The 24,511-nt window shown below is 35.5% G+C and overlaps 1 protein-coding gene across 1 annotated transcript in view; it reads right to left on the bottom strand.

The window, feature by feature from the left end:
• LOC135153237 (F-actin-uncapping protein LRRC16A-like) overlaps positions 1–23,837 on the bottom strand; it is a 75,646-nt gene extending 51,809 nt beyond the window's left edge. Inside the window, exons 1-3 of the mRNA XM_064095659.1 lie at positions 23,801–23,837; positions 8,349–8,443; positions 8,053–8,067 (exon numbers count right to left, since the gene is read on the bottom strand). Of these exons, the coding sequence (XP_063951729.1) occupies positions 8,053–8,067; positions 8,349–8,443; positions 23,801–23,837 (147 nt within the window). The remainder of the gene's footprint in view (positions 1–8,052; positions 8,068–8,348; positions 8,444–23,800) is intronic.
• Between the last annotated feature and the right edge of the window lie 674 nt (positions 23,838–24,511).

Genomic DNA, 24,511 nt, shown 5'->3' with positions numbered 1-24,511 from the left:
AACGATCTATGCATACATATACATGTATGCACATGTAGCAATATTAAAAAATTCAAAGCCATACTGTTTTTTCTTAAAAGGGGAAATGAACTGCAATTTAAGCTCGAGCACAAAAAGAATCTCCCCATGAACATTTTTAATTGCCTTGTATAAAGTTGTAACCTAAATGTGATTCAATAAAGAGCGTCTTTATTTTCAAATCTACAAAAACTGAAATTGATTCTTTATTTCCTACTTTCTACAATAAAATACAAAAGAGAAAGCGTGTGACAACATTTGTTCTCATATTGCCCTCGTACAGTATAACTTTATTTAGCGCGCAACACTGGCACTGGTCTGACAGTCCCAGACCGGTAAAAATGGTTATCCGGTCAGTAACTTTTCAGAAATAGCCAGAATACTGGTCCGACATGACCAGTAGAATATGAAATTGATACAAATAATATTTTCTCCTCTTTTGTAAATTATAAAAATGGCACTCCAAAATCGAGAAATGACTTTCATGAATTATGTTGTGTGTGTACTGTTTGTTTACATGGGTTATTTTTTGGGGGGGATGCAATAAAAGCAATAAAAGACAGCAAAATAAATTCAGTCTTTTTTCATGTTTTTCTTTATTTTGGGGGACCAGTAAATTTCAGGTTTGGACCAGTAAAAACTGGAAAAACTGGGTATCTACTGGACCGACATGAACAAGTTGGACCAGTAGAAAAAAGGGGTTAGTGTGGAGCCCTGCTTTATTGTCATGAGCACTTGAAATGCCATGTTTTACATCTAATTTTGATGCAATTTTCAGTGCAATGAGTATATTTCTCCATTTCTCTTTTAATCAAAATCAACTTGTTTTGGGAGGGGGGGACTTGACCTTCAGTCTTAACCAATTCAGTTCAATTCAATTCAATTTAAATTAACTGTCAACATGGAAATTCGTTTTGCTCACATAAAGTTGTAATAAAACATTACATATTACATATCACATGAATTACAATTATACAAAATTGCATTAGAAAGCAACACATACAAGGGAAATTCTCCAGGATAATGTCAATTGATTTCAGTACTTCCCATTTTCGATAGACCTTTATACTAAGCATAATTATCATGGGCATACATGTACACAATGTATGTAGGGCTAAATGGGTTATTAATTCTACAGTGCAAACTAGCAAAGCTAAAAAAAAGAAAAAGGGGGCAAAGAACATTATATGTACACAATATACATGTATTTATTGTTTGATCAGAACATCTCTGTTGATTATGTTCAAATAAGGTGTGACAAATGTACATGTGCAATAAAAGTCTAAGCATGTTCTTTTGAAATGAGTAAAATGTTTTATAGCAATCAAAAACAGCTATAAAATGGTAGAAGTGTGTACACGTGTGTGTGGATTCAGACCTGTAAAAATATTGAGACTTACATATGTATCAACATTTATTACCATTCATAAAGTAAATTACAACTCTGTGCACACTGCATCTATTGACCTGCAAAGAACCTTTAATATTAATCGGCTGTTCTCCACTGACCAAAATAAGCCCAATCACAAGATTCTAGCATGACTCCTTTTACAATGTAAACCTTGAGGTTCATCCACCTATTAAAGTCCTTTGGCAAGGCACTTATCTATGTTTGCCACTCTCCACCCATGTATCAAATGGATGGAGAGTGGTATTATGTAGGATGCAAAGCAAACTTCAATGTAATCAGACTAACAAATGCTATTTGACCATAAATGAGTGGAGTGGAGTTGCAATAGGGAGTGGGGGAACAGTGCTTGAATCTGCCTGGGGTACAAGGGGGGGGGGGCTGGCAGAGAACTGATTAACACTATACTTGGAATCTCTGTTATAAATACATGTAGCCAGTCTTAAACTATACATTTTGTGATAATTATCACACAAATAATGAATTGCCTTTAATTCTATTTGTATGTACGTACTGTGTACATGTGTCAGGAGAGACTATTAAAATAAAGGTCAAGTCCACAAAACAAAAAGTTGGTTTGAATAAAAAGAGAAAAATAAAACAAGCATATAACACTGAAAATTCCATCAAAATCGGATGTAAAATAAGAAAGTAATGACATTTTAAAGTTTCGCTTATTTTTCATAAAATAGTGATATGCACAACTCATGTGACATGCAAATGAGACAGTTAATGACGTCCATCACTCACTATTTCTTTTGCTTTTATTGTTTGAATCATACAATCTTTCATTTTTTTACAGATTTTACAATAGGGGCCAACTTGACTGAACAATGCGAATTCCACTTGTTCAGGGAGGAATGCATCATTGTTTCACTTGACAATGAGGAGAAAATTTGAATTTTCAATATTTCATGTAATAAATTACAAAAGAAATAGCGAGTGACTGATGTCATCAGTTCCCTCATTTGCATACCGACCGGGATGTGCATATAACTATTATGTGAAATTAAACGAAAATTTTAAAATGTCCATTTCTTTCATATTTTACATCTGATTTTGATGAAATTTTCAGTGTTATGCTTGTTGGATTTTCACTTTTATTTTTAAATCAACCAACTTTTTGTTGGGGTGGTTTTGTCCTTTAAATGTTTTGAGAGGAAAGATTATAGTTTATTTGGTAACATTTGTAATTATTGTGGTATGAATGTTTTGAGCAGGGAATATATTATCATTCAAGAGGGCCTACAATGTATATAATATTACAAAACTACATAATCCAGAATGTTGCATTGCAGCATGGAGCTATTACAGTGTTTAAATGGATGGTCCGGACTGAAAATATTTATATCTAAATAAATAGAGTAAAATTCACAGAGCACAATGCTGAGAATTTTATCGAAATCGGATAACAAATAACAAAATTTATTGAATTTTAAAGTTTATCAATATTTTGTGAAAACAGTCATATGCACATCATCATGAATATTTATTAGGTGGGCTGATGATGTCACATCCCCACTTTCCTTTTTCTTATGTTATTACATGAAATCAAAATTCTTTTATTTTCATACATGTGTATTAAAGTAAAAATATATTGCAAATCCTAAAAATTGAGAATTATATATCATATTAAAGGAGAAAATAAGAAGAAAACGATGGTGTATCATGGAGACCGATGAAACTCAGTTAATTGATAGATTAAACATCCCTCTCTGAATGCTTCAAACATGCAGAATTAAGTCCGCGAAATTGGGGATTTTTTATGACGTGCATGAGTGTACGAGAGACGTGATTGGCTCTCCCACATCAAGCTCCACTTGCATGCAAAACCTGTTGCGAGGGTACGTTTTCTCCACACTGTCACTGAATACTTCGATCACGAAATGAAAGAAAACCCAGAAGTTTATCTAGATTTGGATTTTCAAATTAATGATTTTAAAGATGAAGAGAAGGATGATGAAGTTTCTCTAGGCTCTAGTGAGCAACAAAGTGACATGGATGGAGGTAAATTAGGGGAATTATGCCGGTGATGATGAGTCGGACAATTCAACTTGCATGCCTATTCGCTACCAACTCATGCAGCTGCTAGCTGCATATGCACCGCGGGTCAAATCCATGAAAATGAATTCCAGCATGACCACATCCAGACAGAGTCTCTTCCCTTTATCAACAAAATAATGAGAAGGATAATGATATAACTGTACTTCTTTTAGTTCTTGGTAGAAAATATTTGAATAAACCTAATTTCATATAATAAAATACAAAAGAACAAGTGGGAATATGACATCATCAGCCCACCTAATGAATATTCATGAAGACATGCCTAGAACTGTTTCACCGGAATAATGCAAATCTTTAAAATTCAATAACTTCGTTATTTGTTATCCGATTTCTATGAAATTTTCAGCATTGTGCTCTGTGAATTTTACTCTATCTATTTAGAAATATTTTCAGCCTGGACCATCCCTTTAATAGCTCCATGATTACAGCATGAATGTTTTAGGAAAGAGGCCATGTTTGAGTAATTGAGGACTTTAGCCTTGAGGTGGTGCTATGCAAGGCTGCTGGTTCACACCAAACTTCTGTATATACAGTATACAAGCATAATATCTACAGGGAATTCCATTTCCACAACTGAAAAAATCTTGTTAAATGGGGACATCATCTACCAATCAATTTTCTAATGGTGCTCGAAACCTCTGCATTGATTTATTACAGAGATACAGAGACGTCAATCATACACAGGTGTGATAACTCAAGTCGGCAGATTCTAGTGACCCGGGTTCAATTCCTGCTTGGTGTGCTATTAGGCATTTACGCTAATTACTACAAATGTAGGTCCCTCGGAGAGGACCTCAAGTCTTTGGTCCCCTGATTGCTTGCTTACTGGCATTCATGCTTCCTTGGCAATCAGGCAAAAACAAATCATCATGATCAGTTTAATAGTTAATTCAATTTCTTTCAGAAGGCCAGCAACCCTAGATTCAATTATTGATCATACAGGATGTCATTCATTTTCTCAAACACGCTGTTAAATATCCAATTTGCAAAGCTTCAATTAGCCCTTTCCCAGAAGTAACTTGTCACATTAATATTCCATTGGGGGAAGATTCCCAATAAAGTTGTTTAGATCTTTTATTGCTTGAGTTTTCTATGGTTTAAAGAGAAGGGACTGTGATTTTCTGTTTATCAGTAAATAGAAACGGAAAATCCATTTTTACTTTTCATGTGAAAACTCATTGAATATACCTAAGCGAAACAGAATTCGTGTTTTTGCTCCGTACATTTTCTCTGGCGAAAACAGAATTTTCCATTGCGGATCAAGTTTGAAACAGAAGTTCAGGTTTCAGAAAAGAAAAGACAATCAATGTCCCTAAAAGGAATCTTTAGGAAACATACTTGTAAAGCTGTTTAACACAAATCATATTGGGGATTGAAATTACTTAAAAGACAAGTCCACCCCAACAAAAAGTTGATTTGAATAAAAAGAGAAAATCCAACAAGCATGACACTGAAAATTTCATCAAAATCGGATGTAAAATAAGAAAGTTATGACTTTTTAAAGTTTCCCTTAATTTCACAAAACAGTTCTATGCACATTCTGGTCGGTATGCAAATGAGGGGACTGATGACATCACTCACTCACTATTTCCTTTGTATTTCATTATATGAAATAGGATTTATTCCCATTTTCTCATCATTATTCTTAAAACAAAGTTTAATTCCTCCCTGAACACATGGAATTTCCATCGCCTAAACATTTTATGGTTCAGTCGAGTTCGTCCTTATTGTCAAATCTGTAAAAATTGAAATATTATATATTTCAAACAATAAAAAACAAAAAAAATAGTGAGTGAGGGACATCATCGACTCTCTCATTTGCATGTCATTGAGTTGTGCATATAACTGTTTTGTGAAAAATAAGCAAAAGTTTAAAATGTCATAACTTCCTCATTTTACATCTGATTTTGATGAAATTTTCAGCATTATGCTAGTTTGATTTTTCTCTATTGATTAATATCAACATTTTTCTGAGGTGGACTTGACCTTTAAAATTAGCAGAATACAGAGGCTAACTATTAAGATCAAGTTCCCAAATTAATATGGTACATATTAAGCCTGAGTCATATCGATTATTTTGAAAACCGGTGTTCGACAGCTATAATTCGATCGAACATCGACGTATCGAATTTTGAAGGCGGGGAATATCGAGTCATTTTTTTTTGCTCTGGCCGTCGCGTCGATGCGCTATGCATGCACTGCATGCACTGACGGTATGCGCTGGCTGGCTGAGTGCACAAGTAGATGACAGAGCAAAGTTCGTTTGTATTTTCCATGATCACAAAACACACAAAAAAAGCCGGTGATCAATGCAGAATTCTTCCCAAAATATCTTTAAAAATGATATTTGCAGATGACAACATATAAGTTTAAAATGAAACAATATTAAACACATGAATCAAGCAGAGTCGATCCAAATGATTTTCGGTCAACTAGCATTCGCAGCCTAGACTCGCACACACCAGCCCCGTCAGCAGCCCCGTACACTCACTCTCCCGAAACGACAGAAGTGCTTGCCAGCGGAGAGCGCTGTAACTTGCCTGAGATTGTGTAGTTGGCAGGGTAGTTGGGTCCAAAACGAGCTCCAAATTGATGGGAATAAATACATAATTTTCTCTGGATGGTCATTTGAATTGGTATTCAATGCTGATATAACGATTACGAGGAAAGATTGTGGAATATGAGTTATGACGATGATCGAGAATTAATCCTGATATGATAATCCATTTTTTTATTTTAGACACGGGAGCATGCGATCGAAATAAATACGAATGTCTCGGATCGAGCTCTAAATTCATATAAATTATTATTGGATGTTAAATAATTTCGATTTAATAAGATTTTATGGCCATACTAAAAATATTGACGATGTCAGCAAAGAATGTCATGTTCATATGGAAGTAGTAATAGTATTATACTGGCATTTTAATTTTTATTCCATCTCTGGACAAGCTCCGAGAAAAGGACAAAGCGCATGCGCGTTCGATGACGTATGACATAGTTTCCATTCATGAAATCAGAGCCCAAAGTTGGGCACAAACTAGCTTCAAATTGATGGGGAAAAATATAAAACGCAATTTTCTCTGTTTTGTCATGTAAAATGTTATTATATGGTGATATTACGATCTTGAAAAGAGTTTCTGCATGTTGACAATGTTCGAGAATCAATCCCGACGTCATAATAATTTTTTTAGACAAGTGCACTCACTCAAGTCGATCGTCATGTGATGTCCGTCATTTAAAATTGAAACGAAATACAAACGTTTCACATCAAGCTCTAAAATTAATGATTATCATATGCAAATTATTGTAGGATATTACCATTAAATAATGTTCTATGGTCATGATATTAATATTGTTCATGAAAGCAAGGTTTATTTTACGTTGATCGCGTCAATTTTCCGGCCATTTTCTGGTGTGATTAAAGCACAGTACTGCGCATGCACGATCGATGGCGATGACTTCCATTCATGAATTCATCGTGTATAAAAATTATCTCGGCATGAGCAGACGAGTTAGACTCGAACTATGATCGAAATAAACTTCAAATAAATGGTGAATAGGCATCATAATAACACAATCGGTTTCATTTTGGGGGCAATATAAATCAAGTAAATCAAGTAAGTAGTAGTCAAGTTGGACATTACTGTTTATTTTGATGGTTGATTGTGTGAACCAAACGAATCGGTCGGCCGACATATTTTGTTTTTTTTTCGATGCACCGATTTTGCAAAATCTGCACCGGCGTTCAATGACATCGATCGAACACCGATTTTAAAATTGATTCGACTCAGGCTTAGTACATATTACATAGTTTCAAACCGCCTCAATCACAAGAATCCCCGTTAAATTACGAGAACTTTTTTAGGCTAAAAAGTACCTGTTACATGTAATTATTCTCTCTTACACACCGCCCCGAAACATACCCTTCGGGATAAGTTCCTAAAGTTACGAGCATGCGCAGTATGGTCTGATAAGCAAGCAAGACACGAGATTCAAAACCGCTAGCTAAGCAGCCACCCACGGCATCCATGCACAACTACACGCTGGGCTAAAAGTTCCCGTAATTTGCTTTCACACTGCAAAAATACCTGCGACCTTGGAAAAATCCCTGCTAAAGTTCTCATAATTTTTACAAGAGATTACGCGTAATTTGCTTTAAAAATTACCTGGTAGTATCTGATCGGTGTGGATCAGGGTATTTTTCCTGATCAGAAAATACCTGGAACTGACGAACTTTGAGGCGGTCTGAAACCACCTTTTGGGACCTTTTCAACACTCATTCTCTTAATACGAGGGGTCACAAAATTTTAGATACTTGCACATGTACACCAGGAAAATTCCACAAATACATTTTCTTGACAAAATTTATAAAACCTACTTTATCTTGAGGAATGTTCTTACCATGGATGACAAATTTTATATCACATGAAATCCATATGCTAAGTATACAGTATATTATTTTTAAGTGGAAACTTGGCCTCAATCTACGATGTATAAACTGTACAAGGTTATGGGTCCAGTTTGTGAGAAAGTCATATTAAGGGAAAGTTCACCCTTACTTGGTTGAGTTGGTTCTAATAAAAACAGAAAAAAATAGAGAAGAATATACTAGTAGATGAAAGTATGAAAATTTAACAAAGAATAATTGAAAAAACTTTAGGAGATTTTAAAGTTTCTGAATTGAATGAAATGAATATGTGAGCAGTTCCTCCATACCATGCAATATACAATTTCCGTAATATATTTCTCTATTATTCTGTTTTTGTTAAAACCAACTTTGAGGTGAACTTTGTCTTCTGTAAAATACTTTTTTAAAACAATAACATGTACAAAAATAAAAAGTTACTTTTCTTACCAAAACTCTGTCCTCCTGCTCAGTGCCTTTATTCATCTTGACTAGTTTAATCGGGCCATGTTCATAGTTTTTACCCAGCGCTTGCTTCACTCCAGCTGAAAAAAATAAAATAGGAATACAACCTTTTAAATTAAAATAGGTAAACAAGAAAATATGAAGTGGTGCTTAAGACAAGGTGCTCACTCCTTTCCAATTTTACTTCGGCCATCCAAATTACATTCAATTATAATTTCAATGATAAAGATGAGTGAGGTGCATAGATAGTGATTCAATAATGTGTACAGGTTAATATTTCAATGAAAAACAATTAAAATGAAATTCAATAGGACATTCAGACCGACATTTGATTAAAATGTAAATGTATTCTCTCATGCCCATTATAATATTAGTACATGTAAATACTTGTAAGTCTGTAACTTTAGGTGATTTTGTTCAATAGCCAGTGATTGAAGGATGGGAACCTGTCGCGAACAACAGCAAACTGTATCATATCCGCCACGTAATCACCAGATGGCATAACATACAGACACCATATCGGTGTGTTGGCTCAGTTGGTAGAGCATCCGTCTCAGAACCAGGAGGTCGGGGGTTCAAACCCTGGCCACGTCAGACCAAAAGACGTTATTAAAGATGGGAGTTGCTGCTACCCTGTTTGGCGTTCAACGATAGAGCCTCGTTGATCTGCCGCTGCACAGCGGCTGCAGGGCCCACGATCAATTGGGCAAAGCAAATTTTTGGAGTATTTCATTTCATGTCTATTTCGACCAATGAAATATGGATTTTCATTTTCATCATTTTTTCATAGTACGAACGTAAGATCACCACCAAAAAGAAAGAAAAATAAATAGATTAATACATATAACAAATTAATTAATCAATCAATCAACGAAAGAATGAACACACAAACAAATAAATAAATAAAAAACAAATAAGAGTATAAATGTTTGTTTTCCATAACAGAGGACAAAAAATAGGATCGGTAGGCCATGTTTTTGTTTGTGATATGGAGTGGGTTTTTTTTTCAAACCATGTGAATTAATTGAGACCAAACAGAAAGTAAATGAAATGGGTGGAGACCAATTGGCAATTTTAAACCTTTATGAATATTTTAACTATGATCACAGCTTTGTACCATTAGTGATACATTTTTCATAGTTAAACACATGTGTACACTGTTCATTGCACACTGTGCATACATATTTTTAGACAAATTTCTGGAAAAAATAGCACTAAATGGATTTTCCAGTAGATCTGCACTGTATTAGCACAAAATTAAAAACCTATCATTGCACTGACACTGGTTTCAGAAGCTTTCTCGTTATAGGGGGCAGATTCTATTTTTGGCACGCATCAAAAACTTGATCAAACTTCTATCTGACATCAACCTACAATAATGTCACCAGATACGACTCCGATATTTATTGCCCTAGCAACACACCCACATGAATTAGAGTGCATGGGACTGACAAGGGATCATGCATGACCACAGCTGTTCAACTTTCAGCTCTGCCTTTTCCTCTTGAGCAATCTGAGGCTCTGATAATAATATCGTTAATTGATGTTTCAAAGTATGAATATCATTTCCCCGAAATGTAGATGTCTTAAATGGGAATGTTCAGCCATAGTTTGGCCTACATGTACGAGTACATACATGTGTATATTCATGAAATATAGAGCAGGAAATTGGTTTTAAAAGGCTCTCTTACCGTAAATTACCTCCAAAAATGTTCACATGAAAAGTAAAGAACTAAAATAGATTTTCTGTTTAATTTACTGGTAAATCAGAGAGTAATTGTTCCACAATTGGTTATGGCATTTCTAAACGTTCAGAACAGAATCAAACTTCGTTCATTACACTATGAGGAGCATATTTTATATCATTAACAATGCAAAAGAAAAACTGTGAGTGAGTCACAACAGCAGTTCTCTATTTGCATACTGAATATTCATCTTATCTGTTTTGATAATTAAACTGACAATTCGAAATGTCAAAACTTTGTGAGTTTACTCCCGATTTTTTTGTAATTTGATTATTAAAAATTGTTTGATTTTTCTCCTTTTATTCCTATTTCTGTTGGGATAGACTCCCATTATCACTCCCTTACATAATACATATACTGACCTGGACAACATCAACATTTACACAGGTCTGTACAATTTTTTTTCTTTTCATTCCAAGATGTGACAAACTTTGGGGATCGGAGGGGGTTTCCATTTTTCTTCTTAATCAATGGGTGTTAATCATTCCATGTGCTTTTATCACTCCTCATGTCTAATTACTCAAAACAAACAGTCTGAGATCAGATAATCCTGATATTATAATTGTGATAAGATTGATGTTCTTTATGTACGCAATTAATCACTTCAAGCAGTTCATTAAAACGAGGATGAAACCTGGATTCGTTATTAACTGAACAGAAACAAAACCCAAGCTATGTTGGTCTACATATTGCAGTTAATATTTAAAGACAACATTTGATAAAGCTTGTAGGCAAATGGGTGAGCGAAATGATCTAAAAATGTTTGCTCGGGATCTACTTAGACCAAATGATTACTTGTTCGATCCTGACTCACTGCATACTTCAACCTAGGATCTAGATCTAGAGACCAACCCTGTCTTTTTGGAGTGTATATTATAGTAGCTCTACATGTACATGTACACTGTAGATCTGTGCATTTTGAAGGTTCTTTTTAATATTCCCTAGCCTCTAGATTAAATCTAGATCTAGAGTAGATGTAAAGCTGGTCAGTTGGTTAATCCTTGCCCTAAACCAACATCAAAATACCCCCAAAACTGCCCCTGATGGTTTGTTGTTATGAAAGTGTATTGTAGAGGTTTTGGGGGCAGTATCACTTTGGCGGTAAAACTAAATTTAAGAATTTGTGAGGAAAGTTTGTTTGTATGCGAGGCTGAAAGAATAAAAAGAAAAAGTGGTATATATTTAAATGGGGGCAAGTAATGTTCATTTTAATACTACATGTACATGAAGCTTCAATTATAAAGAGAATGGTATATGAGTGCACTGCCTATAATGCACAGAGTGTAAAAAAGGCTTTTCAACATCATTAACATTTGAACCCATTTATAGAATAATACAGACAGAAGCAAGGACAAATATTGAAAATATGAAGGCAAAGTTTTATTTTCCCAAATGTTTGATGATTTGATCATTGTCAAACTCTGCCAAAAATTCCTTACTTTTGCTTTGCAAAGTATCTGATCCTCATTATACGACCATAATAGCTCCATGATAAGACTGAGGTTAACCAACAATTTTGCACATCAAATCTGAACATACATGTACATGTACATGCATGTGTAGCAGCTCAATAATGAACAAAAAGCCTACAAAATTGATCTAAAACTGATTGGGATCACTATCTTTACTACAAAAATGATATATCGGTCAGATAACTCATTTGAAAATTTGATAGAATGGCATTAAAATATGGTACATGTAGACCTAAAAATAGATCTGATCAATTCTTGAAGCAATGACAATTGTAAAACAGTAAACAGCACCTAGGTAAAAATACTGTAACAAATTATAATTTTCAAACTTTCTCTGAGATTTTCCAAGGTTGCAGGGGGACTTTCGATATACTGTAGTCTGTGGTCAATCAACACAATATACATGTAGGTTCATAAATTATTGTAATAAAGTTTTACAGTGCAGGCAGGTTTGGATGTGTGCAAAATGTACTTCAAAGCCTAAACAAGACACATTTTCTATAAAAAGTGGAACACATTCTGGCAGTCTGCCTGCATTACGAAATTCGATATAGCAGCCGTGCTGAATTTGAAAACAGCTATTGAATAATTATTCACAAAAGAAAACATTCAAATGATAATTAAATACTATGTCCATTGACCCAAAATGACCTTTGACCATGATCATGTGACCTAAGATGTGTGCAAAACAATCATGTATACTTGATTACACTCATGTCTATGTTTCATGAACTAGCTCCATAAACTTTCTATTAAAGTTATGATGACAATTCCACAAATACCCGCAACATTACCAGAGTTCATTTACCCTAAATGACCTTTGACCTGGGTCATGTGACCTGAAACCCGCACAGGATGTTCAGGGATACTTGATTGCTCTTATGTCCAAGTTTCATGAACTAAATAAAAAAAATTCAAAGTTATGATGACAATCCACAAGTACCCCCAACATGGCAAAAGTTTGCTGACCCTAAATGACCTTTGACCTTGGTCATGTGACCTGAAACTCACACAGGATATTCAGGGATGCATGGTTGCTCTTATGTCCAATTTTCATGAACTAGATCCATAAACTTTTAAAGTTATGATGACAATTTCACAAATACTCCTAACATGGTCAAAGTTCATTGACCCTATTAAAGTGACCTTTGACCTTGGTCATGTGACCTGAAACTATGGCAAAATGTTCAGTAATAATTGAATACCATTATGTCCAAGTTTCATGAACTAGGTCTATATAGGCCTACTTTCTACGTAATGATGACATTTCAAAAACTTAACCTGGCCTTGGTTAAGATTTCAATATTGATTCCCCCAACATAGTCTAAGTTCATTGACCCTAAATGACCTTTGACCTTGGGTATGTGACCTGAAACTATGGCAAAATGTTCAGTAATAATTGAATACCATTATGTCCAAGTTTCATGAACTAGGTCCATATACTTTCTAATCTATGATGACATTTCAAAAACTTAAGTTAACCTTGGTTAAGATTTCAATGTTGACGATGCTGCTGCCGCCGCCGTCGGAAAAGCGGCGCCTATAGTCTCGCTCTGCTATGCAGGCGAGACAAAAAAACATGCCTTTTGAACTAATTTGTATCTGCATGGAATACGGTACAGTACGCATGCTTATCATTTTGTCTCATATATTTCCTCAATGTGTAAGCAGGCAGTCAGCTCCGAGTACAGAGTACACAAAGTAGGCCTATCGGTGTCATGTAATGCATGGCAAAAGGTGGGTAATTGTACAGGGAAATCCCCTTTCTAAAAAAACAAATACAGCCTTGTCAGAAACTCTATGACCAAAGGAAGGATTGTCTAGCTTCCAGGTGTATGTAATAAGTGTTTAGCTATTTTTTGCACGTCTGTCCAAACTTCAAAATTATGTTGCACCTTTTCCTGAAATGCTTTGGACACTCTGTTTTCATTAGACATGAAACTTTATAGCCCATTTATTACATGTAGACAGTGTAAACAGACCATGAACATTGTGGCCATATTTGAGCATATATACAAAAATCCAATTCAAGAAAAGATACCAATAGAATGCCTGTTACGGATGAAAATGAATGAAATTAGAGAAATGCATATAAAAGATATTTAGAGACACTTTGAGAGTATTTTTTTCACTAGAGCAGAAATACTAAAAATTGTTAGGAAATTTAATAGCTATGGTAAAACATTATGTTGCAAACAAATCTTTGTTCAAATTATCAACACTCCACTTTGTGCTTCCAATTTAAACAAATCATACAATTTGAGACTTGTAGACATTTTCATCATAAAATAAGCGATATACGTACCGTTTTCAGATATTAATACTTTTTCACATGAAAAAGGAAATTAAAAAAATCATGTCTGTTGTTCATACAAAAACCAAACATTACAACAGAATAATTGTGTTATTGGCTGAGATTTATCACTCTTCATTAGACGTCCCATGGATATTTTATAAAGTTTTAACATTATTATATCAATAGCCAACTGTGTAGTGTGTAGCCTAGGGTCTATAGGGCCGTCTGCACCATCCCGAGTTTTCAAATTAGCGCGCTATTTCTGATCCGGCAAATTATCCCGATCTGAAAAATCTCGAGATAGTTTGCAGTGGAGACGCAATTATCGCACTAGTTCGTAGGATTAATCTCGAGATTGCAATCCCAAGTCAACTCGGGTTTATTTGCAAAATAGCGCGCTATTTTACAAATTATCCCGCTAATTCGTAGGTGCAGACGCACTCGAGATTGGACTCGGGGTAATTTATTCATGACGTCAGTCCATAATGCAATTCGCGTTCCACTTCCGCCTTGGTCAAAACATAAACACGTGCGAAAGTCAACTTTATACATGCGAATAGATATTATCGCGAATAGCGTTCATCAATTGCCTAATCAGCAACGATGGTGTCCCACCAGTGAATGGATTTTGGGAGAGACCAGACCGAAGGGGGAGGCGCTCATCGACGATGGTCATATTCAATAACAACACTGACAGCAGTGTCGTCTTATTTCTTCGCAAAATGTGAGCAAATAGCATTTCTTTCCTCCTTCTCTCCCTCTCTCTCTCTCTCTGTCGTTGCCTCCTACTCCGCCATCATATTTAACAAAGAATATATCACTTCTTCACTCGCTGAGCTGAGAGGATTGTTGCATAACACCGGTCGAATTCGGCGAAAGTGCTAGTGAAAGGAGTACATTGCTTGCATATCGCAGGAAGTTATTCAAAAGCGCAGGCCGTTGAAACTCCAAGATCCAAAAGTGCGCATGCTCGGAATATCGGGCTTGTTGCATGCCTCGCTCGAGCAGGAATCGCTCTTCTTGCGATGGTGGAGACGGGGTTTCTTGAATCTCGAGATTAATCGCGAAGTAGGCCGATCGGGCTAAAATCTCGAGATTGAGCAAACTCGGGATGGTGCAGCACCGCCTTGTTTACTATTTTCAAGTACCAAAACTGAATCTTTTGATTGAATCTTTGTATACTGACACATGTATACATTGTATCCACAAGATATAAATAAATAAATGATACAAACACAATGGTTTGGACTTTGGATAACAGTACTTTTGCCAATTTAAAAAATACCTTTTTTGGGGGTAGGCATAACAATTTAATCTACCCGGTATTGATCACCAAAACATGTGATAAATTCCCATTGCATTATAGAGCTGTATAAAGCAGAAGCACAAATTTTGTCTTGGGCAAGGCTACCTAACCCTACAAGTAATTTTCGACAGGCTAATCTTAAAACACCATCTGGAAAAATCATTCGATTTCATCACCTTGAAATATTGCTCTTGAAGAAATAAAAGGCCTATTTTCATTAGACATTTTCATACATGTAGCTTATCTTTAGTTTTGGTTAACCCTTCCAGTAGTGCATGCCAGTATTCCATTTCCTTTATACTACATGTAGATTGTATGTGCCCCCAAAAATGTTGCAAAATGTTTTAATAGTCAAATTTACCAATTTTACATCAAAATTTTATTTGCTCTGATGCCCAATCAAGGTAAAGTATTTGCACATTTTATATAAAATACCTTAATTCCTATGGCATGGAATGGGCTGAAATTATCAAGATATGATCTCTGTCACTGGTAGCTTTCTAACAATAACTACATTCTACATATATGTAAATTAAGTGCTCAGACAGCTATTCTAAATAACAAAAATAATAACATTACCGAGAGAGGGCAATCCTAACAGCAGGAAAATGCCATGTTTCTAAATTTTAATTAGTAAAAAAAATTGCATTCAATGACTCCTTTTTGTAATACTCAAATATACATGTAGTTCACATTGCTGGCCTGGCCTTTACCAAAGCTTTTATAGACAAGCTTTAATCCTGAGATCACTAGAATTAATTTGCAATTTCAATAATTTGTGGGTTTCATCTTAATCTTAAATTACACTCCAAATTATTTTTTGTGAAATACATGCCATTAGCTTAATTATCTTGCATTATTAAAAACAGGTGGAAACACTCTCAGAGTTTCCCTCAAAATAGTTGTTAATATTAATAATGATTTCATAATTTTCATGATACTGTACAGTGCTGTACATCAATCATGTACCATCAACATTGGATTTTAGTCACTCTTTACATGGCAAAAATTCCCCTACCCCTCTACTGCAGGCTGATGAAAACAGCATGTTTCTTGAATCTGGAGACTGATCTTGAAGCAACTTGAGCTGATCAGGTAATAAAATCTTGAGATTGAACCAAAACTGGTTATAACCACCTAATGCCTGAACAAGTTCCAGTCACCACGTTTGATCGGTTTTAAAGAAATTAAGAAAAAAATACTCCCAATGTCCAATAAGCTCTTAGATTATACATAAGAAAATGTACATTTCGAACCAGAAGTCAGGGGTGGTATTCTGAAAACGTTCTTATCTTTGTTCTTATCTTTTATCTTATCTCATTGAGATAAGAAGATGCTAAAATCATTGCAAATCGGTATTCTGAAAATCTTCTTAACACATTTTTATCTCTGTAAGGTCTGCCTCTTTCTTATCTTCATCACGCCCATTTTTAAGACATTACCAATCAACATGCACTTCATATTGGCAGTTTAACCAATAGAAGCGTTCCTCATGTCAAGAGAATATCATGGGCGCTGTGCGTACACTGTTTCTGGCGCACTGTGCGAAATGGAGATTTTTATATGCGATGACTGATTATTATTTCGAGACACATGCACAAAAATAATAAAGAAAGAAAGAAAGTAAAGAAAAAAGGTAAATAAAGCAGGTACGAATAAAGAATAAAACAGGAAGAAATAACATAAGTTGGTAAGTAAGACAGAAAAGGGTCAGAATGAAGCAGAAATAAATAAATAAATGGAACAAAGCAGAAAATAATGAAAGAAAGAAAGAAAGAGTAAACGGAAAAAAAAATGAAAAGAAAGAAAAAGAATGAATAAAAGAAAAAGGAGGAAGAAATAGAACGATTATAAATGATAAAGTGAGGAATAAAAAATGAAAGAAAAATAAAGAATGCAAAGGAAAGAAAGAAACTTAAAGAAAAAAACAAAAAAGGACAAAATAAAAAGATTAAAAAGGAAAAAATGAAGGAATAAAGAACCAAAAAAAGAAAAATTAGAAAAAAAACTAATGCAAGAAAGTAAGAAAAAAAGAGAAAAGAAAGGAATTTTAAAAATGTAAAAAGTGAAGGAAGAGAGAAAAAAGGAAATAAATGAAACAAAGAAATAAAGAAAAAAACTGAAAGAAAGAAAGAGATGAGAGAGAAAAGATGAAAGGAAAATTAAAGCAAAAATAAAGACTAAAGGAAGATTAAGAAAAGAAAGGTAAATTCAAAGAAAGAAAGAAAAAGAACGAAAAGGGAAAATAAAAAGGCAGGAAAAATGAAGAATGAATGAAAAAGCAAAGCAGAAAACAATGACAAATTAATGGAAAGAATAAAGAAAAAGATTTTTTTTTAATAATAGAAGAAAGACAGAGAGAAGAAGGAAAGTAAAGAAAGAGAGTAAATAAAGAACGGACAAAAAAGAATGAGCAAAAAAAGAGGATAAAACAGAAGAAAGAAAGAAAGAAAGAAAGAAAGAAAGAGAGTATATAAGACACAAAACTGTCACAAAGCAGAAATAAAAAAAATAAAGAAAGAACAAGCGAACGAGCGAAACAAGAAAAAAAAGGACCAAAAATAAAATAAAAAATGATAAAAGAAAGAAAACAAAGAAAAATAAGGGGAAAAAATAAAAATTAAGGGAAGGAAGAAAGAAAAAGGAAGAAATAAAATGAATAAATACAAATAGGAAAGAAACAAATATAAAGACGAAAGAAGAAAGACATAGAATTAAGAAATAAAAAGATTACAAAAAATAAATAATAATAATAATAATGTTTTATTTACCCAGGGTAGCCACTTCAATCATAAGACTGCTCTTCCAGCGGGCCCTGCATAACATAATATGTTATTATTACCCTTCTCCAGTCTAAATGCTGAACGCCAAGCAAGAAGGCAGAAGGTCCCATTTTTATAAGTCTTTGGTATGACTCGGCCGGGGATCGAACCCACGACCTCCCGTTCATGAGGCGGACGCTCTACCACTGAGCCAACATGCCCGAAAGTGAAGGACGAAAGAAAGAGGGAAAAAGAAAGGAAAAGAAAGAGAGAAAAGGGGACAGAAAAATAGAGCAAAAATAAAGACTCAGTAAAGAACAAAAAAAAGGAAAAAATACGGAAAGGGAAAATAAAAAATGAAGAAAGATGAAGAATCAATTAAACAAAGCAAAAGAAAAATAAGGAAGAAATTAAGATTCAAAAGAACAAAACAAAAGATATCAATGAAGAATGAAAGAAAAGAAGAAAGACAGACAGATAGAAAGGAAGAAAAAGAAAAAATGAATAAATAAAGAAAGAAATAAAGAAGGGATAAAAAAAAGAGACGGGCAAAATAAAGGGTGAATGAAAGAAAGGGTGGAAAGAATACCTGTTACTACCAGTGGCCATCGATTTTGAGCAAGAAAGAACACGGACATCGTGAGATGTGATAACCCTCTAGCTATCTTAAATATTATCATAAATATCGTAAGATAAGAAAGATAAAAGATAAGAATGTTTTTAGAATACCACTAATCTTTAATTTGTTCTTATCTTTTTAGCGCGCTTTTGTATTATATGCGCAAGTTATAAGTTTACGCGTTCAGCATAGGATGGAAAGCAAGATAAGAAAAAGATAGGAACAAAAGATAAGAAAAAGATAAGAACGTTTTCAGAATACCGCCCCAGGTCTTTTTCCAAGCAATGATACTATCCATTCTCAAATTGCTTTCAGTGTATAACTATCACACTGTTCAGACTGTCCCTTGTCACCCGGGACATCCCCCGGGGGATCCCCCGGTACTCGGGACAAAGGCCGGAAAATCGACAGTCTGGACGGTCTGGAGGATTGTCCCCCGGGTTTTTCGAAGGAAGAGCGACCTTGGCTCGTAATCCGAGATCGCGCACCTGTTTTAATCATTAGTGCGCATGCGGGAAATGTGGTGTCAAGAGAACTGCTTCCGCTCAGGTCGATCATGATCGACAATAATTCACGCACGTAAACTTTTCAGAAGTTGTATTAACTGTTGTCGTCCCTTTTCTCCAAGTTCATGAATACCGAGGTTTTGCTTGATTGCTGTGAATTGTATAAAGTGTTTATGCTATTACCGCTATACTACTACTGTGCTAGTGCTCGGCTAGCTGCAAGAACTTGCATGTCCCACGTTATCATGTGCGGGCGCGCCTTACGTGACCATGCCGATGACCTAGCCCACTCATCCATGTATCAAACAGGCCGTTCAGACTGTCCCCCGTCACCCGGGGGAAGGGGGAGAGAAATCTGATCTCTTTACGACCGACCGTCCATACATCCCCCGGTGTCCGGGAGATTGGCACCGGGGGATAAGTGGGCTAGGTCATTGGCATGGTTGCGTAAGGCGCGCCCACACATGATAACGCGGGAAATGCAATTATAATCGATCATGATCGACCTGAGCGGAAGCAGTTCTCTTGACACCACATTTCGCGCATGCGCACTTATGATTAAAACAGGTGCGCGATCTCGGATTACGAGCCAAGGTCGCTCTTCCTTCAAAAAACCCGGGGGATAGAACCGGGAGACGGGGGACAGTCCTCCAGACTGTCGATATTCCGGGGGATGTCCCGGTACCGGGGATCCCCGGGGGATGTCCCGGGTGACGGGGGACAGTCTGAACAGGGTGAAAGTTGGGCATCTTCAGCGTGATCATTTTTTCAGCTTAGCTTGATATCAATAAAGACAAGTCTACCCCTATAAAAAGTTGTTTTGAATTAAAAAAAATCCACGAGGCATAACACTGAAAATTTCATCAAAATTGGATATAGAATAAAAAAGTTATGACATTTTGAAGTTTCGCTTTATTTCACAAAGCACTTGTATGCACACTCTGCTTGGTATGCAAATGAGACTGATGACATCATCCACTCATTATTTCTTTTGTATTTTATTATATGAAATATGACATATTCTAATTTTCTCCTCATTGTCAAGTGATACAACGATTAATTCATCGCTGAACATGTGGAATGAGCATTGTTTGATACTATATGGTTGAGTCAAGTTGGTCCTTATTGTCAAATCTGTAAAAAATGAAGTAAATTGTATAATTCAAACAATAAAAAACAAAAGAAAAAGTGATCGAGGGACATCATCGACTATCTCGTTTGCATGTCACTGAGTTGTGCATATTACTGTTTTGTGAAAAATAAGCGAACATTTTTTAAATGTCATAACTTTCTTATTCTCCATACGATTTTGATGAAATTTTCAGCATTATGCTTGTTTGATTTTCCTATATTCATTCAAATCAACATAGGAGTGGACTTGACCTTTAAAAAAGAGGCCTACCAGTACCAGATACAGTTTATAATGGTGAGAATTGCATGGACCTAGGAAGCGGGGGTGCTGGGGTGTTATTCCCATTGGCAGCACCCTGAGCACCCCCTGGAAATCTGGTAGGTATGATAAATAGCAGAAATGAAACCAAAATGACATACAATTTGCACTAAAAACCTTTTTCTTTTTTGCTTGTCACATTTCTCGGGACAAAAACAACACAACTCTTCATTTTGTAGTGAAACCCTTTTTATTTTTGCTTTTTTTTTTGCTTGTCAAAGTGAAGTTACTTCAGCACCCCCTGTAAAGAAAACATTCCCAGGGGCCAGGAGGATTGAACTTTCTTTTAAGGAAATCATTGTTTGCTGCAATTATATGTAATTAATCTTTAAAGGGGGGACGTCCTTGCAATGGTTTGGTTTTCAAAATGGAAAACAACAATCCTCAAGAGTATATCAGCCGAGTTTCAAACATCTAAAAAATTAAGGACATTGCCTACACTATCAAGTACTGATTCGTTCAAAGGCAAGGGCATATATGTACAGGTTTCCATTAAGTTGTCACTCATCAGCTTAAAATTTGAGGAAAAGCCACATCCTTGGGTTAAATCTGATCCCTTTAATCCTACACTTCCTCTTCCTTTGATCTCTATTGGCTTCTGACATTAGCTAACAATTGGCGATCCTGATTCTCTACTGCCTATCAACTTGATTTACGTATTTTAGATTTAAAGGCAATACGTCATGTATACTGTACATGCATACAGACCAAAAGCTTCAATCTCTGCACTGTACCCTTTTAAACATGATTGTACAATCTTTAAAAAAGTGCAAATTTGAAACCTTTCATCTCATATTTGGAACCCTCAAGAAAAAGGGATCCCAAGAACATTCTTTACATGCTCAAGAACCTTCAATGGTTTCATAAAGAATCTAACATGGTTCCAAAGTGGGTAATTTAGAACCTTTCTTGGGGAACCTATGAAGGTTCCAAATACGGGGCAAGCATAGAACCCTCTATTTTTTTCTAGTGTCATGGCAGTTGCCATGTCAATAATCTGAACTACATGTATTTCCTTGCTTCATTCCTAAAATATTGTGCGGCCTATTTTTCTTTAATTCAAGGATTCAATTTTTATTGCTGAGACCACATCATTATGGTACGGACTGAGTCCTCAATCCAAACTATATATTTTATCGATGAATTCATGAAAGGGTAAAATGTCTGCATACATGTACTTGCCAGAGGTATTTAGGGCCTATGTCTACATATTTGCCAGATGATGATTACCTGATATCATCATGAATACATTCATGTGCATGTACCTCACACTAAAGCACTCCAAGCCTAGCCCAATTCTTAAATCCTAACCTGATTCCAAAATCCTATTTATTGCTTCAGTGTTTCAACATTCATGAGGAATCATGCATTATACTGAATGAGTTCACTGCAAAAGAATTTGGGCAAATAAATATACAGAAAAATATAGTTCAGCCATTCAATTAAAAAAATAAAATACTTTGAGAGGCATGATGATTGCATGGTAAACAAATATAAATTTGAACAACAAATATTGTTCAAATATCTCACTAAATATCAACAAGTTCAACTTCAGCTTTAATAAGAAAATAAATAAAAAACATTATGGACATCTACATGTAAGACGGTTTAAAGCCTGGCCAAAAGTTTGGTATTAAAAGGAAATGTGCAACAAGCTATATTATAAAATTAGGCCTATATCATATGAAATATGGAACTGTGATGTCACAGATTCAAATGTTTTAACATCAATAGAATTCATTATTCTTTGATAGGTTTTTGCCAAACCTTCATCAGTATTTATCTCTCACTGTCCAAGCCCAAGTGAACATTCCCTTTAAGAATTTAGAAGCATGGATCTGCACGACTGCTAGGCAGGAAATGTCAAATCTAATTTACACAAACATTCATGTACTCCTTCAATGTATCTTGATTTCACCATCAATTCAAACCCTCATGTTATTTAAAGGCAGACAGCGATCAAGGAGCTCAAGAATATAGACAGTCCCAGTGAAGGCTTTTTTTTGGGGGGGGGGGGTATTGTCCCTTAATATAATTTAAATAATATGAAAGTTTGCACTTGATTCCTTGATTATACAGTACATTTACATATCTTGAAAAACCAACCCATCGATTTGAGATTCCAAGTTCTTTTTCATAAAAAGAAGAAAAATCAGCATCTGGCCTGTCTGATGCAAAATAATGACAAGCTGGATGCCACTTTTTTTTTTCATCACAGAACTTGCAATCTTACATCAATGGGTTTGGGTTTTAAGATCGATGAGAGAATCAATAGAAGTGCAAACTTTTGTTTCAAATTTCAAATTACTTGGTGAAAATTAAGAGATTATTACCCCCGATTCTTCACTATGTTCACATGGGTCTACAATCTTGGGTTCCTAAAACAGAGTCTAAAACAGAGTAGGTGGGGGTTCTACAGTTTCAAATAAAAAAAATTTAAAAAAACATAGGTGAGAAGTTACTGTTTAAGTTTCAATAAATTCAGCTGTAATTTGAATCAATGGAGCCTTTTCACATTATTTAGGAATTTTAGATCGTGACTGTTGTACTACTTCACTTCTTAATTACACAAATATTGTGGACAAGTTTGAGTTTACTGGAACTGAGTGATCGCTGTCGAGTGCCATGAATCAAGGGTCTTCCCACATCCCGAGGCCAATTTTTCTCATATTTTTTCTCATTGTTTATATTTATTAACCAAATGGTCTAAGGTACCGGTATGTTTCATTTTAAATTGTCTAAGCAGGAATTATTCAACTGACGTAGAAAAACATCCTGATAAAAAAAAATAATATGATAGAATCTGTGTTGCAGGACCGCGGCCTCGTTGACCCTCCTGACCTTGTGATTATTCATGAATACATCTACCTCAAGTGATGTTCGTGCAGGTTCCACTCCACTTCACTAACGCTACACTGTCTACGTAGAGCGTAGACATAGTGTAGCGGTAGTGAAAACATGGAGCCTGCACGAACATCACTTGAGCAGTTGAGGTAGAAATAGAATACATCATCACCAGTCCACAGCACACGGCAGCACACCACATTCATGACAAAGGATTTGGTGTAACCAAAGTGCCCTCCTAGTACAAGTTCAAATATTTATCACCACCACCATCATCATGAATGAATGATCACTTTTCACACTGACAGACAGACAGACACTACTCATTGTACACCACTCCCAATGCACGTACGCCCAGCAGCCACACCATGCACCATAAGCATAACAAACACAATGCACACCATATCTTCAACATGATGAATTTGGGGAAAACCTACCAAGTATTTCCGCTGGTATTTCCGACGTTGAAGTCATCTTGTGTTTATCTCCAGCCCGTGATCCTGATACTACTTCCCCAGATGAAACTCATACGTATATTTTCCCTGCCAATGTGTACACATATATGTCAAAATGTAGTCACTTATCTCACAGATATCGAGCATAGATATTTGATGTCCCAAAACCAACATTGATGTATGCGTACGGATATGATATGAGGGAAGTTGTGCATCTCACATGCGGAAGTTGTTTTGAAAATGCAGGCATATGCACCGGTGCGGTGTGCAAGGGTATTCCCTCCGAATAATTCAGTTGCGAAACTCAACACACGCACGCAGGAGTTTATTCGCAGGTTGTTTTAGCCATACGATGTCAAAATCGAATTGCATGCTCCACAACCCTGCTGCGAATGTATGTTAAGCCAGCGAGAGAACGTTCTTGGTATATTTTAAGAGCTAGAGCGAAACGTCGGTGGGCGTGGTTTGGCTGGTGGCTACTTAATTAAAGGACAAGTCTACCCCCAACAAAAAGTTTATTTGAATAAAAAGAGAAAAATCCAACAAACATAACACTGAATATTTAATCAAATCGGATGTAAAATAAGAAAGTTATGACATTTTTAAGTTTCGCTTAATTTCACAAAAGAGTTATATGCACATCCTGGTCGGTATGCAAATGAGGAGACTGATGACATCATCCACTCACTATTT

Source organism: Lytechinus pictus, chromosome 2 (assembly GCF_037042905.1).
Source record: "Lytechinus pictus isolate F3 Inbred chromosome 2, Lp3.0, whole genome shotgun sequence".
Classification (NCBI taxonomy): Eukaryota; Metazoa; Echinodermata; class Echinoidea; order Temnopleuroida; family Toxopneustidae; genus Lytechinus; species Lytechinus pictus.
The sequence above is the reverse complement of the archived record's forward strand: the minus strand, read 5'-3'. Positions and strand labels throughout refer to the sequence as shown.